The following is an 18,134-nucleotide window of genomic DNA, read 5'->3' on the forward strand; positions in this document are numbered from 1 at the left end:
AGACAACGTTCAGCAGTCAGCTTTGCATTGCCTCACAGATCACCCAATAATTATCTAACTGCTATTCAACCTGAGTGAAAGTTAAATGTTCCCTCTGATACTCAATCACGTCTTCTGGAGACTAAAGGCGTCAAGTAAATGTCTGCACATACTTTCTCCAGTGCCTTAGCTAAGGAGTTCTCATTTTATGTAGTGTAAAAAAAAAGTATGAATATTGAATATTTTCTCAAAGAGCTTTACCTTCAGTTATCTAAATTTGCTTTCACCCAATGTCATGCTTCAATAGACTGTGAATTTGCAGCCTTATTACATTGATCTGAAATTGAATAACTATCATATTTCATTGAATTTAAGTCATGATCAAGTATAAGAAACATCCTAACTCCAGTGACATTAAAATGTGAAAGCTATGCCTTAAAAATTAATAAAATAATTATGTATATGCTGAAATCTATCTGAAGTATCCATTTGCAGTTGCTAGGTTCTTTATAATAATCCCCCCTTTTTTACTATGCTAAGTAATATAAGACCTGCTTTTATAATTCAGGTGAGTGTTCCAAAGTCTTGGATGAACCAGAAAAACAAGTGTTGAATGTCTGCTTCCCATTGGTCAGAGATAGCTGACAGTTGCTTTCTAGAAAATATGCTTATGTAAAAGGTAAAACAGAGACAGAGGGGCTGAGGACAGGTTACTGCTCTCAATGTGTAATTACATTGTGTTAGCATGTATAAGAGGGGATTCTTGCTCTCTGCAGCAGGCAAAGGAAATGTGATGGACACACTGTTTTCCTGTGTCAACCAAGTGAAATGACAGTGCAAACAAACACACTCCAAAGTAGGGTACCTGGGGGAAGAATCTCAGAGGTTCTCAAAAACAGCTTGTGTCTGTCCACCAATGACCAGTCAAAAGGGGCATAGTTGTTCAGAAAGAGAGCTTCTCCAAACACAAAATGAATAAAAGCCACACCCTATGTGCCCAATCCATGCACCCAAAGTGTTCCTTTTGCATCCATACATTGAATTTTCACACCTAAAGTTAAGTCCTAAGTAAACTACTAAATACTATTATTAACATTCCCATTTATACACTGGAAGGAATGTCTTCTCTTTTGGAATTTCCTTAAGGTCTGATGTTTAAATACACTACTCCACATCTTAACGTAAGAACTCAAATGCTCCTTCAGAGTGAGTGTGTGTGTGTGTGTGTGTGTGTGTGTGTGTATGTGTGTGTGTGTGTTGTTGTTGTTGTTGTTGATGATGATGATGATGATGGTGGTGGTGGTGATGATGATGATGACGATAACGATGATGACTTCGTGTTTGCACCCAACCTTTATGTTCATATTCTTTTGAAATTGTTTACCACAGCTTCCCTATAAGCCCTTAAAGAGCATCAGAAAGACTGGATTCTAAAGCCTCCTTAAACAACTGCCTTCTTTCTCAATTGATAGGACCAGCCCATGGATCAATTGATGCTCCAGAGAACTAAGCTTTTTATTCCCCAGTTACCCATGGCTACCATAGCTTCTTTAAAGTTAGGATAGATTTCCATGCATGAAATGGAGCGAGTTACCATAGAAACGTAATTACTATTCCCTTTAACATTCAGATGCCTGCAAAGCCAGTTATTGTGTGGAAATCCTAAAGCCCTTGTGAAACTCATGCTTTCTGTTCTATGTCCCATTCATTGGAGATTTTTAATAAATGATATTCCTTCTCTGTATTCCCCTTTCCTTTCTGAGTTAGAAAGTATGATAATCAAATATATTGTACTGTATCAACTTTGGCAGCAGAACTATTTACCCAGGAATCTTTAACATGTTTAACCAGACAGGCACTTGCAACAAGGCAGAGCTTCACGGGAACAATGTCTTGGTCAACAACTATCAATAAACTCAAAGATCCTCTGTCAGCATCAGACCTAGGTTATTGTTACAGAATATGGCACCTTTAGATTTCACAGGTTTGGAGGTGGTTGCCATGTAAAGCCATTCAAATGGTGTTAGTTCATGGTGAGAGGTAAGAAAACAGAGGGTTGTTGGGAGACAAGAGAGAAAGATTCAGATTTAATCAGACTCTAGTCAACTTAGCTTTCCCAAGTCAAAGTGCTTTCTTTATGTGTTCCGGAAGCCTGTTCTGCATCCCCTAGTCACTTAATCATTATCATCTGAGCTATTATTATGGCTAGCAGAGGGCAGGCACCCCCACAGAATGCTGCTAACCAACTTTCTACCTCACAGTATCTCTTTGAAGCTGTTTGAAACCACTTAGTTCTGGTCTGTTGCACAGCAACAGATGAATGAGATAAACATAAGAGTTTGAGGGTTGGAGGGAGGAAAAGGCGAGGAAAATAATGCAATTGCATTTCAAATAGAAGTATATTTTAAAAAAGAACTTGAGAGCGATGACAGAGGCCAGAGCTATCGGTCTATTGGGGCTACATGGACTGCCTGACTGCCACAGACAGAGCAAAACTTCTCTTTGAAAACTTGCCCAATTGTTTTCCTTTCTCCAGCCGGAGGACAATCCCTGTGGACCGCTCTGGGAAATGGCTCCATTTCTTTGGCACTACACGCCTTCAAGGAACTTTCCAGAAACAACAAAAGAAACAAGAAGGGAAAGCAATGAGCAAGCACCACAACTAAAGATGCCCAACCACAACGCCATTTATATTAGAGTCGGCCACTGAACGTATGACTGTTCAGTTATAGTGGTAAATCATGAGAGGCAGAAATGTGACCAGTATTTCCATAAACCAAATGGTTTTAAAACTGAAATTAGATTCCTAATGGAGGGTATATTTGCAAGCCCAGAGAAAATTTATATAAGATCATCTGTAACAATGCACGGGTGCATTTATTCTTAGCTGTGCTAGTATTTGTAGCAATGAAAAAAATAAAAAAGGAATCGTACGTAGCCCAACAAAAATCCCCATGGGTCAGTGGTTAAACCAAGACATCAGACAGCAAAATGTCTGCCATAAATTTCCATATCTGCTCTTTCAAATATTTTTTTTAATTCATGGATTTAACTGTGTTGGTGAATCCCTGACTATTTACTCTAGAGGAAGTATTTTTTTAAAAAGAGAGGGATTTTAACTTAAAATCTGTGTTCATTCCTACTGTCCATTGTTCTGTAGAACCAAATTAATGAAATTTGACAGAAGTTAAAATGTCTTACATGCAATGCTAGCTCCAGTCAGTGTGGGGAAGGTCTTAACTTCACCCCATTGCAGCTTACACTATGCCTTCCTTCCTCCCACCTGATCCTCCTCACTTCTTAAATAGCTGGAATGACTTTATTCTGAGTAAGAGAATTAGCTGGACTTGTGGCACTTACAAATTAGCCAGACCTCAGAACTGAACATCTCGGAGTCAAAGAAAGCCCAGTCTCCTCATTCCTTCCCCATTTGGAAGGGAACTCAGTTAGCTTTCTCAGCACTCAGCACAGTTCTGGCCAAAATGTGCTGTTTAAGGTTGTGTGGAAACCTGGGAACAACTCAAGCACCATGTGTCAGCTCCTAAAATAGGCAAGCCTCTAACTTAAGCTCAAGGAAGCCTTGTTCTTGCCAGCACACAAGCAAACTTATTAATAAAGCCAAAGGAGTAAATGATAGCTTTGGAGTAAAATTCACTGGGGACAAACTCCAGCTTGTCTGTCACCAAAATCACATTGTCAACTTACTTTGTCTGTTCTTGTCATTTAGCGTGGAGCTCTAAACTCTTGGGTACCTGAGCCCCCTTTCCATTCCCACCTTGTTGTGTACCCAATTTCCGTTCCTCCCATTTATTTGAACCTTGTCTCAGCAAATGGGAAGATAAATTGCGTGAAATTGTGGTTCATTTCTAACTTTCTTCCCTATCCCTCTGGGTAAGTTCCAGGGCCATCTGGTCTGGCTTTAGACATGCTTGTTGCTTTTTGAGAACAATCAGCATTTTCTTTCCATTGTTGTGCACAGTCTGGAAATCTGAACAGTATGTCCCTCGAGTGCCCTGCCAATGCTTGCTTAGCAGAAAGGGTTTTGGGCTTCTCTTCTCCAGCACCATAATCTCTTTTCCTTCCAATTCAAGGGAACTGAGATTTGATTGGTTTCTTCTGGTTTGTTTGCATACAGCAAAGCACGGGGAGATACCAGAGGCAGCATCTGTGAGGTGCCCTTCTCTCAACACATGCACTTAGTGATGGGCATGTCTAGATCTTACCCCCTCAGCACACTCTATCTATCCTCACTGAGCAAGGGTTCTCAAGACAAGTACAATAGGATTCAGGAGACCCTGCATAATCAGAGAAAGATGATTCTGCCATTTTGTTGGCACTCAGTATGCCATAGGGTCAGGACTATATCTTAATACCATATTGTATATATTTCTTTGTCAGCTGGGTGCTACACTGGTCTCACTGACATGAGAAACAGGGCAGAAAGGCAGTAGAAGCCACTGTATTTCTATAAGGACCATAAATGAATATTTCCTGAGCTCTTCCTTCTCATCCATCATGATGTTAAATCATTAGAGTGTGAAGAGCTGTGGCCAACTCTACCATTTCACTGTTGCTCTTCTAGCCTGTATTCAATAGTGGATTCTGCCTGTAAAGAGTTGTCAATAATAGCATTGCAATGGTCAATCTTGACAGCCAAATCCATTAATTTGATAATTGACTAGGGAGTTGATGAGACACTCCACTGCTTATGCCTATGTGGGTATTTCTGATGGTGATTAACTATGGGAAAGAGACACCCTAAAAATATAGGTGGCCTCATCCCATACTCTGGAGCCTAAATGGAATAAACCATGGAAAAGGAGAAATCTAAGAAATGTAATTTTCCTCTTTCTCTCCCTCACTCTGATCTCTCTGAGACTTTCCTAGATGCCTTCCTGAACACCATGAGGTGATCTGCTCTACCCTTCCCAGCATGGTGAACTGAAAGAAACCATGAGCCAAAACAAATCTTCCTGGGAGTTGTCAAAGTCAAGTATTTTATCACGGTAATGAAAAACTGATACAGAATACAGTTGTGATTTTATTCTTTCATTTTTTTCCCTATACTTTTACTTTGAGTTTTTAAATTATTTTTTATTTGTGTGTGTGTGTTAAGTATGTATGTGCCATGTGTATGTGGTTGCCATAAGAGGACAAAAAAGGACATCAGATCACCCTGGAGCAGAGTTACAGGCAGCCAAGCCTACCAACTTGGGTGCTGGGAACTAAATTCAAGTCTACTGCAAGAACAATGCACACACATACACTCTCAATGGCTGAGGCATCTCTCTCACTGTTCCTATGCTTTTGTAACCAAGTCCCTCTGGTACACTTCCTTACCCTTGAAAAACTTAAAATGATTTTTGTCCTGATAATAAAAAAATAAAAATAAATAAATAATTTGGGTTCATTATTTTCAAATGGATTAAGCTATGGTATAGGCTATAACTGTTAAGGCAGGATATTGGTTACATCTTCAACTGATTTATTGTCATAACATCAGAGTAATAACAACATGTTATCAATAAAAAATAATGGACAGCACTGTCATTATGGAAAACCTCCCAAGCCCCAGCCAGAGATGCTGTCTCATATTGAGCCCCAGAGACATCATCAGATTTAATTCTTGATCTCTAAGGAACTACCCCTGCCTTCCAGAACACTGAGCAATTAAGGAATCCCTTTGTTAAAACGTATTAGGACACTGAACTAAGCAGTTTTCTGCAGAATGGGCAGACACAGGCAGGACAGGACCCAAGTTTCTATAGCCAGCTGCTTTTGGCATCCTAGGACCAAATCAATCCCTTGATTTAGCAACTTCAGCACAGAGAGCCTGGAGACATAATATGAGGCATGGTTCTGTGCAACCTTATGCAAGCCAAGTGAGGTCTCAGCTTTCCTCCACAGAAAAGGGGGATGGGGAGGAGTTAGGGAAAGGAGCTAGGGGTGAATATGTTGAAAATGCATTGTGTGAAAATTTCAAAGAATAGATAAAATTCTATCTTAAAACAATGTGGGGTTGGGTTTTGATGGTCCTTAAGAGAAGGGCCTGACATCTCTCACAGTTTAAGAGTAAATGAGCTTCTGCGACAGTGGTGCTCAAGCACTCGCACAGGAGCTGCAGAACAAGATCAGTACTTCAGAGATTCAGGCTCCAGGGTCAGTCAGTACAGAATACACTGCCCGATGGCTAGGTGCCCCAATGTTTACAGAGACAGCAGAACCCAAAGGCGTGATCCAGTTTTAGGTCTGCAGGATCTCATGGTTCTACCTTCTAAGTGTCTTCCTCTTAGTGCTGATGCTTCTGCTCTGAGGACAATGGGTTTGAGTATAAAGATACTAAACTCCTTCCTACATTTTTACTCCTGAAGCAGGCTTTCCATTTTCAGCTTACTCCAGAATTACCTCCACTGGCTTTTATAGAAGTAGATTGGGCTCAACTCTGGAGTTTCTAAGCTTGCCAGTCTCAGATCAGGCAGGAAATTTGCAATTTTGCTAATGCTGCTTCCAGACAGTGATCCTGGATCTCCAGCAGGAAAATCATCTGAGATGCTTTTAGAATTCTGTTGGCCTCCTCCAGATGCCTCTTTTTCAGGCTCGTTGAATCAGAATCTCTAAGGTAGGCTACTGAAAGGTACCCAGGTAGCAATTACATGTAGCTATGGTGAAGATGCACTCATTATCCCTAGGCAAGTGGTCATCAACAGATGGGCTCATTTTCTTCCCCAGGGCCACTGAAAAATATCTGAAGACATTTCTGATAGCTACAACTATACTGGAGCCAGGGTAGAGGATAGTGTCACTAAACACTCAATGGGTAAAATCCAAGAACACTGTTAAACATTGCAAAGGGTAAAGGCCCACAACAAAAATTATCTGACCCCGAATGTCTATTGTCTCAGTGTTGAGAAACCCTCTCTTACAGGATCAATCCCAAGACCTGCTCACTTCAAGTCTGTAGTTTTCTCAAGGTCCCCAGAGAATTTGAGAAAAATTGAAAAGCAATACCTGAGGTTGGTGGCCCTCTACTTGAAGACCTTAAAATCCCTAGAGGATCTATGGAAATGCAAAGTGCTAGGCCCCACATCCAGGATTTTAAATTCGGGAAACAGAGGGGGATATGAGAATTCTCAGTTCTAGTAAGTTCCCAGGAGTAGCAGCAGCAGGTCTAGAAACTGACAACAGTCCGCTGGAAGGTGGTCACATCAAAGTCAGCTAGTTAGAGACTGAGGTCTACGGCTGTTGGATTTCGGACCTGTGGGGCTAATGACTGCAATGCTATTTAGGTTGCAAACGTGTGACACTGTTGTTTCCTTTAATGTGTGTTATACTAACAAAGACCCATTGCTTCTCTCCAAAGATGGACCCCCTGAAGCCTGTGATATTTTCTTACCTACACAGGAGGCTGGTCGGCCACTCCAGGCCTTGTTGTCCATACATGTGACTGTTCGCTCCCCTTTCAATGTATATCCTGGTGAACAATAGTACTCACACCGAGAGTTAAAGTAGGCACCATCGACACACTTAAACCCTCCATTTACCGGCATGGTAAGGGTAGGACATCGCTTCTCTGTAAAGGATAGAATCAGACATGCAGTATTTCTTAGTTTTTCGGTCAAAAAGTCAAAAGTCAGACACTTGGAAAATATGCAGTGAACAGTTTGCTACAATAAAATATATGGCATTAAAAATATAGCATGTGACATTAATCAATAATAACATGTGGCATCTGCCTATATGCCACACAGAACACACGATGCTTCCTATCACAATAGGTTGCTTTGGCATTCCTAGACTGAATTCTCCAGAAGCGAACCCTGAGAGAAGGAAGAAAGTGTTGCCAGGGGGAGACCAATGAATAAAGGGAGAAAGGGGAGAGTGGTGATCAGAGCACCAGCAAAGGGTGATGAAGAGCAGAGTCAGCTTCAGCTTGCTCTGTCAAGAACACCCTGGCGGGAAGATGGCAGTTCACATTCAAACTCCACACCTGAAACCACCTTTTACCAGTCATTCGTTGGAAAGCTTTTCTCTTCTATGGGAAAAAAAAAAAAAAAGTTGAGCAGATGGTTCACACTTGTAATTCTAAGATGCAGGAGACTGACACAGAATTTCCTAGACTACAATAAACAAACAAACAAGTAAACAAGAAGTAGGTAGAAAGGCAGCAGCAGGAACATTTTCTGAAAGAGGTTTTCTCCTTTCTCTGAAGAAAGCTGAAGAGGGCAAGTGTGACCATATCTGGTGACACCAGCCTGCAATCCCAGCTACTTAGGAGACTGAGGCAGGAAGATGGCATGTTCAAAACCAGCATGGGCTACAAATTGAGTTGCTGTAAGCCTTTTGACTTGGTGAGACCCTGTCTTAACATAAAACTTTTGTTTTGTTTTTCTTCTTAAAGCTAGGAATACAATAGATTTTCTCAGCATTTGCCAGGCCCTGGGCTCACATCCCAGTTCTTGGGGGAAATGAAAACAAGAAATCCAACAAGGCCCTCACACAGATCACAGGGAAACGTGATGAAACATTGCTAAGTGGGTACTACATAAATTCAGTTATAACATCTACATATTCTGGACCACATGACTATAGTCCTGAGCAGCACTTTGCCCAATCCTATCAATAATGCACTGTGCAAAACATGTTGAATGTATGTTGAAGACATAGACAACATTGGGTGATCAATAAGACATAGGGACTTTGGGTAATAAAGGCATCCAAAATGGGTTTCACCAATGCTCTACCCATCTACAGCCTAAATACAGGAGAACTTGTCATGAAGCAGAGCATGTCATTAGTCTGCCTGCCTCTGGAGGCAGCCAGCAAGCAAGGAACTACACAGATGAGCTTTGAGACATTGCCCCTGAAATGCAACATCAACTTCTTCCCAGGCCTACTCCACTACACAGACTTAGAATCACTTCTTCAGTGACTCCCCCTTGTACCCCTAAATCCTACTCTTCAGGATATTTGTTTTTCATGATTTTCTTTTCCTTTAATCTCCTACCCAGGAGCTCCTAGTTTAGAGCCCTTCCTGTACCCATGTCATGTCTTTCACCTCTACCTAGTTACCTGTACACGCTCTGGAAGTTTATTTACTACTAAATTATCAGCAACTCTTTGGAACTTTGTATTTACTGAACAAATATCACTGGTGTGCTGGAAAAATCTATCTATTCTTTCCCCCAAACAGTATAGCATACCCTTCTTTGGAAAAGGAACACACACTCACTCTGTTATATTATAAAAATCGACTAGCTTTCTATCAAAGCTTCATCTCATAGCAAGACAGTTTTGTCCCTGAAGATTCAGCACAGGTCTAGTCTACTCACGTTTGCAGATGACCTTATCCGACCAGCGCTTGTTTGACTGGCAGATGAGCTGGGAAGAGCCATGAAGCTCATAGCCCTTGCGGCAGCGAATGTCACATCTGGTTCCCAAGGCTGTTTTGTAGTATCCCCCAGGAGGTGCCCTGCAGTACACATCCCCATACTTCACCTTGATGGGAGAGCACCACGGAGTGTCTACAGGCAGAAACAAAGGGAGAAATAACAAGTGACAGGTTTAGATAATGCAGCCCTTCACTCTGTGCTACCAGATTGGCTACATTCCAGATTCTGAACCTCCAATGCTGGCCTGTGTATTAGGAACCTCTAGATAAGAAAGTTACGGCTGTGAGACTGAGTACCAGACATAAGTAAATATGAATCTAAATTCCTTTAAATAGTTGTTCGATGTGGGCAAGCTACGACAACTCTCTGAGTTGATACACCAATAACTGGCTAATGTTATAAGAGATAAAGACTGTATATTTATCACCTAGCACAATGCTGAGAACAAAACGAATGTTCAATAAGCTTTTGTTCTTTCTAGTATTTCTCTTAATATGATATCCTGATCTATTGAAACTAATTGATGCCATAGTAAATTTTCACCCTAGCCATCTATACATAACAGAGTCAATTAACTGTGATTTCCTCCCAGCTATATGCATATTTCTCTGTAAAGCAAACCACAGTACTCATGTTTGCTAATTTCAACTAAGCTATACCAGTGTTCACAATAGAGTGTCATTTTGGCTTACACTCATGGAACAATTGCTCCAAGCAAGGAAACAATCCCCTTTTCAGATGTCAATAGTTATACACCATTTGGGGTGACACCCCGTCAGATGGAAAACTTGATTTTGGTGTTCTAGTTGCTGTGTTGTCTAGTTCTTGTGAACTTGACACAACCTGGAGCCACCCAGAAAGGTGAAACTTTAATTGAGGAATTGTCTCCATCAGATTGGCTTATGGGCATGTCTATAGGGCATTTTCTTGAATGCCCAAATAATGGGTGAAGGTGGTGCCAACTGTGAGCAGGTGATCCTGGATGTTATGCATAAGAAAGCAAGCTGAGTGCTACAGAGAACAAGTGTGTTAGCATTCCTGCAGCATCTCTGCTTGAGTTCCTGCTTTGGCTTCCCCTCTTGGTGGACTATAACCTGTAAGCTTTCCGAAAGAGCCCTTTCCTCCCCTAGTTGCTTTGCTCAGTATCTTAGCATAGCAACAGAGAAACAAACTAGGACAACTGCCCAAAGCATACCTAGGATGTCATTAATAAAGCTGAACTTCTCCCTTATCTTTGAAATGTACCATGCAAAGAAACCTTCAAAAGAAGTGCAAAACTATCTTCTTAGTGGAGGAGTTCCTGAAGCAGCCAGTCCCTGTATCTCTACGCTATCTGGGGGTCAGGGACAAGTTCCCTGAAGTCGGGTGGGTGTAGAGTTAACACATTGAACCAGAGCTACATTCCTATAGCTGCCCAGCTCATTATTCCCCACCAGCACCTGTGCTACCAGTATAACCAGTATGTGGAGTAAGTTCGCCATCATGTGGCCACAAAGGAACACAGGCCTCCTTCCACATTCCCCAGGAATGTTCTCCTAAGGATGTTCTCCCCACACTCAGCAACCCTGCTAAAAGGATGCTGCCCAGGTTTTGGCATTAGAACACTTTTTTACACTGTTGCTTCGAGGTTCTCTTTAGCTAGTACCTATATCATATAATGCTTTTCAGAAATTTGTCAGTAGATTGGAAATTTAAGACTCAAGTAACATTCCCTAGATGTCCTGGGTAGAGATGATAAGGACTCACCCTAGAGATTATGTATTCACTTGGACTGTGTAGATTCAGATGTGCAGAGCGCACATCAGGCCTACAGGCCTTCCTGGAACACTTCCTTTCTGGAAGATTTTATGCAGGCTGTCTACACGTACTATGTATATTTATGATCTATATGAATAAGATATATGTGTGTTTTCATATATAACAAATTCACATATTTGAATGCAGCAGGCAATTAGCAGATTTTTCTCCTTTATTTGGACTCTTCAAATTCTTCTGTCAGTGGTGACTACATATCTAAAAGCTGTGCTGTTGTCACCATGGGGAGGGAAAAACATCTTGTATTTATTTATTTGCAAAAGGAATTTTAGTTTTTATTATCTTCCAAAACAACTCTTTAGAAGGCATTTGGACAGTTTATCAGTTCTTTAGTAAAGATGATGGGAATGTGAGTGTGCATGATTTGAATTTAAAGTGCAGACAAGCACCATGGGTAAGTCAAAGTGAATTAACAAAATGTTTAACATAGAGGCTTGGAGGAAGGAAGCTCTTGTACCATGGCACTTAAGACAAGGTTTATCAAGTAGACATCCAAACTGATTAAACAGGAAAGCCTTTGCATCCCCCAGGGCCAATGTGATAAGCACTCTAATTAAACGGAGTTGGTGGAGCTGGCAGCATGGAGCAGCAGGCTAATGAGGAACTACTAGTGCTTCATGGATGTGAGCCAAAACACCTGTCCAGACTCAAGTGCAGCCTGAGGGAGGGCCACAGGACTCACTCCCTACTCTCTCTAACCCTTGGTGCCTTCTATAAACACCGGGCAATTCTGACACATCTCTATGTGCCTTCCCCTTCCCACAAGCAGTGTGAATATACTATAGTATCCCAAGTAAAACCATCAACATTTATTCTGTCCCAATCCCTCAAATAAGTAAATAAATACAATCAAATAAGTAAATAAGATGTCACATACTGGGAACCTAATGTATGCTATTTAATCTTTCTTTCTTCTTTTAAATTTGACTCAATTCAAATCAGTTATTGATTATATTCTCTGTGCCACATTCTGGGAGGAGCTTAATATTCCATAGCTAAAGTTGTAGTTAATCATGGTTGAACTCTAAATTTTAAAATGAATGACACTTAAAAGCTGAAGTGTAGTTCTTGAATAGAGCACTTGTCTTGCAAGAATAGGCCATAGGTTTGCTCTTTATCATAACAGCAATAACAAGAAGAAGAAAAAACCTTTAACTCTCTATTGTAAAATTTTAAGGTATATAGTGTGTTTTGGTATGTGTGTATATGCATATAAAATGTGTAGTGTGATGATTCCTACAGGCAAGCCATCTAACTGACAAGAGAAATAATTTATCATGAAAAAATGTATTCTTAGACATTCAGGTCAGGTCCTGGGCTAGGTATATTTTTTGATATATTATTTACTTTCTATCTTGCAAGACTATGAGATGAGGAGGGGACACCAAACACAATGAACTAAGGACACATGAGACGACCACTACCGTCTAGGAGTCTCTTTACTGTGCATGTGTGTTAGGACTCTTTTAAAACTAGGGACTCACAAAGAACTTTAAAAAAAATAAAAACTTTCCGAAAGTCTTATGAATCAGAGCATCTCCTTACCCCAAACATCTGACTAGAAAATTGTGATTGGTTGGATTGCTTAATGCCACAACAATGAAGGTAGGCACTATTACATTCAGAAATCAAGGCAAATATGGAAACACACCTAGGCACAGGAACCAGTCATTGTTTAGAAAGACTCCCCCACACCCCCACCCCCGCTTCTTGGGAAAAGAACTGAAGGACAGTCTTTAGGCAAAGGCTGACCAGAACTTGTTCAATTCTCTAATGGCTCAGAAGTGTCACAACACTGTAGGCTAGTATTTTCCTGCCAGAGTCTGAATGCATTTCTTGGGCCAAATGTCAAAATGAAACTTTACCAGACTGTTTCCTTGAGGGTTTCCCTCTGCAGTGAGAGGCAAAGAGTTTTAGACAAAGAGCATTTTACATTTACCTTCCTTTCTGCCCTGAGCTCCCTGGGTCGAGGGAAGCAGCAACAGGAGTAGTTGTGGATAGACTTACCTGAGCCAGTAGGAAAGCCTCTTCCTTAGGCTTTAGATACCTGGTGGGAGTGGAGACTGGGGACAGTGGAGGAGTGGATTTTCTATTGCTAAGTTAAAATTCATTTCAGCAACAGCACATTTTACTTATCATCTTAGGAGCCAGGCTGGGCTCAGAAAGAGCATGAGAAAAGCTCATGAAAATCAAGGTTTCCTCTTCTCTGTGCAGTCAGTACATTAGCAGCACTGGGCGCAGCACCCACCTTGGGTGGTTTGCCCTGCACACTTCTGGCTGTAATGTATGAATCAGACTTGATTTTCACTATCATCAGCTACAGCTTGCCTTGGCAGAAGTGAGGACAGTAAAGAAATTTAGAAGAATAAAATGACCATGGGGCATGAAAGGCAGCACTCCTGAGATTTTTTTTTTTCCTTCCCTTAGTTTTCCTATTGGAAGGATGAGTGCCCACACACATTTATTTTTAAATATTTATTTTCCTGGACAGGCAATTAGAACGCCAATGTGTTGTCTGGTCACTTTATTACAGTCTGCTCTGCGAAGCTTTAAAGAAATATCTCCTGGCATCAGCGGGTCCTTGTCAGCACAGAAGCAAAGCATTCACCTTTATATAGAGAGTGTGAATACCAGACTCCATCGTCTTCTAGGGGTGAGTCTCCAGATCCTACAATAAAAAAAAAGAACAGAAACTGCAGCAAGAAAAGCCACACAGTATGGGTGCATATTTCAAAGCATTGCTTTGGCATCATCCATGCAAGAGGTGCTATTAGATTGCAGAGCCAAGAGCAGAAGCTTCTGTGGCCATTCATGATGGGACAGGGACCTCTCAGAGTGAACCTGGCTCGGCTGTAGTGGCTGGAGCCAATCAAAATGAGCCTCAGACTGTTTTTGGAATCACCACAGGGCCATATGAAATTCTGGAAGAGAAAGAAAGTCAAATTCACTCTGTGAGTCGATGCCAATGTATATGAAGCTCATGCCAGAGCAGACACCATAAAATGTGTGTGACTCAGACCCAACCCACAGTTCCTCCAGTAGACAAAGAAAACCCAGTAGAACCTTGTGTTTGTAGTACCTAAAATAAGTCCATCTGCTGAAATGAATTTGGATGGAGACCAAGAAGGGAAATCAAATGTCTTACCTCAATGACAAAAGAAATATACAACTGCCTTGGGAAATCTGTATTGAAACTGAGGACCTCACCTAGCTGAAGATAAAGTGAACTTTCTCAAGAAGTCTTACTACACTCAAATCCCATAGGCTGGAGGTGGAGGAGAGACAGTATGATTTGAAATGGACTCATTTGGAAGGTAAAGTCAAGTCATTTTGAGGATTTTAGATATGAATCCCATGGGGAGTGGATCTTTAACTCTTGAAGCAATCTCAGGCTTCAACATAGCAATCCTAAATGTAGGTATTTCATCCTGATCACCAACCCTTACAGTTGGTCAGTACTATTTAAGCCACAAATTTCCTTCCCAGGTACCTTCCACTGAAATCGAAAAGGAAAGGCTCTCCAAAGAGCTTATTCAAACCCCCATCAGGGTGAGCTCATACTTAATGCCCCCATTTTACTGGTGTTCTTCAGGAGAGATGGAGAACACAGAAACAAAAATCGACAGGAGGAGGGCAGTTGCAACGTGACCATTTGGAGAAATTTTCCCAACCAGAGGAAGTCATTCTTGTGTTCTGCTTGGTAGCAGATTTCTGTACCTGAGCCCTTGGCTATACGAAGTGAAAGACTTTTCATTGTTCCATGTCAAATAGTAAGCCTGTGGACCTGAAACCAAGGGATGCAAGCTAGGAACGTAAATCAAAGGCCTGGTATCAGATCCCTTGATACAGCAGTATTCCACTGCTGCAAGTCTATTCCAAGGAAAGGATGAAATTCCATGTGAGTCTTTAATCATGCATATCTTAAAAAGAACATCATGAGCAGTGACCACACACACACACACACGCACACACGCACACACACACAGTCTGCTCAGCACCCCAGTTAAATGGTCCAGAACATTCAGCATGAACTGGCACCCACCCATTCCATAAACTTTTTATCCACACTGGCTTCCTTAGTTTTTTGTTTTGTTTTGTTTTTCGTTTTGTTGTTGTTGTTTTTGTTTGTTTGTTTTTTTCTGTTTTGAACAATCTCTGGGCACAGCTTATCCATTACTCTGCCATTTAGACATAAGGGTTTCTTGGAGCCACATATTATGTCCTTTTCTCCACGCTTTCCCCCAATCCAATCATATTCATGTAGCTCACTTTAACTGTCCCCTGTGCTTATGAAAAAAATCCATTAATTTCAGTCTCAAACTTCCAAACACTAGAACGTTAACAGTGCATGTGCTCTAAAACACAATGAGAATGTAGCCCCCGAAGCACAGATCCTGATTTCTTAGAATGAAATGTATTTCCTATTAGGAGTATTTCCTTTAATTCCACACACCCAAGTTTCAGTACCAAGACTGAAGAAGTCAATCATTTGCACAAATTCTGAGACAGTATGGGTGTCTGGCATGTCACTGACAATTGTCCTGAACAACCACAAAGTATGCAACTTGTGATCAAATATGGCCTGCAGGGTTGATCTTTTCTACATTAAAACATGTCAACAGTCAAGCCAAATGTTCCCAGTTCTTAGTATTCTGTGGATCCTGAGAAAAGAAACCTCAACTCCCCAGCAGCTCTCTAACAGCCCTGCCCACAGTAGTTAATACTAATTGTCTGGTGCAGTGTTACATTTCTTGGTGCCTGGGTCTAATCTCTTAGCTGGACTGGATTTGCAAATCCTTTACCTAAGGCACTTTTGTCATGCATATCAAAATAATATAACCAGTTGTTCAAGGCTTAGAGAGCCAGGAACCACAAAGAGGTATTTCATAATGGCCTGTTTTCAACCACAAATACTTTGTGTAACAAATGATCACACTGTAAATATCTATGAATAGATAAGGCACACCAAACATTGTTTAAGGGCTCCCATTCACTGTTTCTTGGTGCTTTGGAAGTAGGAAGTTTACAAAGTGTAGTTCCTAGATCCCCCTACGCGTAGACTGTGGACAAGTCTGCATTTTAGAGATTTGAAAGATGAAAGGAAGGGGTCATTACTCTTTGTGACTATTGGTAGTTTTTATTATTTGAGAATTTTAAATATGCAATTTTGATAAGATCCACCGCATCTGTTCTGTTTCAATCCATCCTATATTTTCAGTACCATTTTCTCTTACAACTTCATGTTATCTCTCCCTACACTAAACCCTGGCAAAGATATATGTGAACCAAATCAGAGATGAGTGTGTGCATTCTTTGCTGCTATAGTTAAATTCTGAAAGGTCCCCTAAGGTTTGTGTGTCAAAAAGTTGGTCCTCACCCTGATATAGCTGTCTCTTGTGAGGCTATGCCAGTGCCTGGCAAATACAGGACTGGATGCTCACAGTCCATTGGATGGAACACAGGGCCCCCAATGTAGGAGCTAGAGAGAGTACCCAAGGAGCTAAAGGGGTCTGTAACCCTATAGGAGGAACAGCAATATGAACTAACCAGAACCCCCTGAGCTTGTGTCTCTAGCTGCATATGTAGCAGAAGATGGCCTAATCAGCCATCATTAGGAGGAGAGGCCCTTGGTATTGCAAAGATTATATGCCCCAATATAGGGGAACACCAGAACTAGGAAGTGGGAGTGGGTGGGTTGGGGAACAGGGCGGGGTAGGGTATAAGGGACTTTTGGGATAGCATTTGAATTGTAAATGAAGAAAATATCTAATAAAAAATTGTTTAAATAAAAAAGGTGGTCCTCAGGGTGCGATACTGTAAACAGTTGTGATACTGTTAAGAAATAGCATTGAGTGGGAGGGTCCCTAGGGCGTTGGTGGTGAGCCCTTGAAGAAGACTATGGGGCTGTTGGACTCTAGCCAGGCATCCCATGATATCCTCTCATGGATATCATGAAGTGTGCAGCCTTCTCTGGCCCATACACTTCAATGCTTTGTTGCGGGTACCCCAAACAATCAAGACAGCTGGCCAGGAACTGAAACTGGGAGCCAAGAGAATACTTTCATTCTTTAAAGTGATTTTTTTCCCTCAAGTATTTTGTCACAGAGAGAAAATTGAGCAGCTTTCTCCGTAACTGCCACTACCTACAAATCTTTTGACATTATGAGAGAGGACTTTTATGTGGCTTGGCTGAATGGGGCTCTTAAAGACACTACAGTTGAACTTTTCTTCTCTTTCCTAACTAGTTTATCCTTTCACTTAACAGCAAGAAGTTTTCTTTTTCTTTTTTTTTTAAGGAGTACTTATATATTTCATCCTACCTTTCTTAATCCACACTGAATGATACCAAAATTTAAGGATAATCTGGTAGCCAGTGAACTTCCCTGAAGAATATGTAAGTTAAAAGCATAAAACAACAATAAAAAGGTTGTAGTTAGGTTGCTCTGTTTGTAGGAAACAAATAACCTTTTTTTCTCACTGTTTCATATGGACAGTTCTGTTTCCTTTCTTTTTTCTAATTTATTTTTAATTAGGTATTTTCTTCATTTACATTTCAAATGATATCCCAAAAGTCCCCCCAACCCCCCCCCAAACGCCCCAACCCACCCACTCCTGCTTCTTGGCCCTGGCGTTCCCTCCTACTGAGGCATATGAAGTTTGCAAGACCAAGGGGCCACTCTTCCCACTGATGTCCAACTAGGCCATCTTCTGCTACATATGCAGCTAGAGACAGGAGCTCCAGGGGTACTGGTTAGTTCATCTTGTTGTTCCACCTATAGGGTTGCAGATCCCTTTAGCTCCTTGGGTACTTTCTCTAGCTCCTCCAATGGGGGCTCTGTGATCCATCCAATAGCTGACTGTGAGCATCCACGTCTGTGTTTGCTAGGCCCTGGCATAGTCTCACGGGAGACAGCTATATCTGGGTCCTTTCAGCAAAATCTTGCTAGTGTA

General features: G+C 41.3%; 1 protein-coding gene across 4 annotated transcripts in view; it reads right to left on the reverse strand.

Moving 5' to 3' along the window:
* The window catches only part of Srpx (sushi repeat containing protein X-linked), a 78,790-nt gene that overhangs the window by 20,378 nt on the left and 40,278 nt on the right, over window positions 1–18,134 (reverse strand). For 2 of the 4 annotated variants that reach the window (XM_021153437.2, XM_029473323.1), the window contains exons 2-4: window positions 13,792–13,851; window positions 9,309–9,500; window positions 7,373–7,549 (exon numbers count right to left, since the gene is read on the reverse strand). In XM_021153437.2, coding sequence (XP_021009096.1) covers window positions 7,373–7,549; window positions 9,309–9,500; window positions 13,792–13,851 — 429 coding nt within the window. The remainder of the gene's footprint in view (window positions 1–7,372; window positions 7,550–9,308; window positions 9,501–13,791; window positions 13,852–18,134) is intronic. The other 2 variants (XM_021153438.1, XM_021153439.2) reach the window with 2 other exon arrangements.

Source organism: Mus caroli, chromosome X (genome assembly GCF_900094665.2).
Source record: "Mus caroli chromosome X, CAROLI_EIJ_v1.1, whole genome shotgun sequence".
Taxonomy (NCBI): Eukaryota; Metazoa; Chordata; class Mammalia; order Rodentia; family Muridae; genus Mus; species Mus caroli.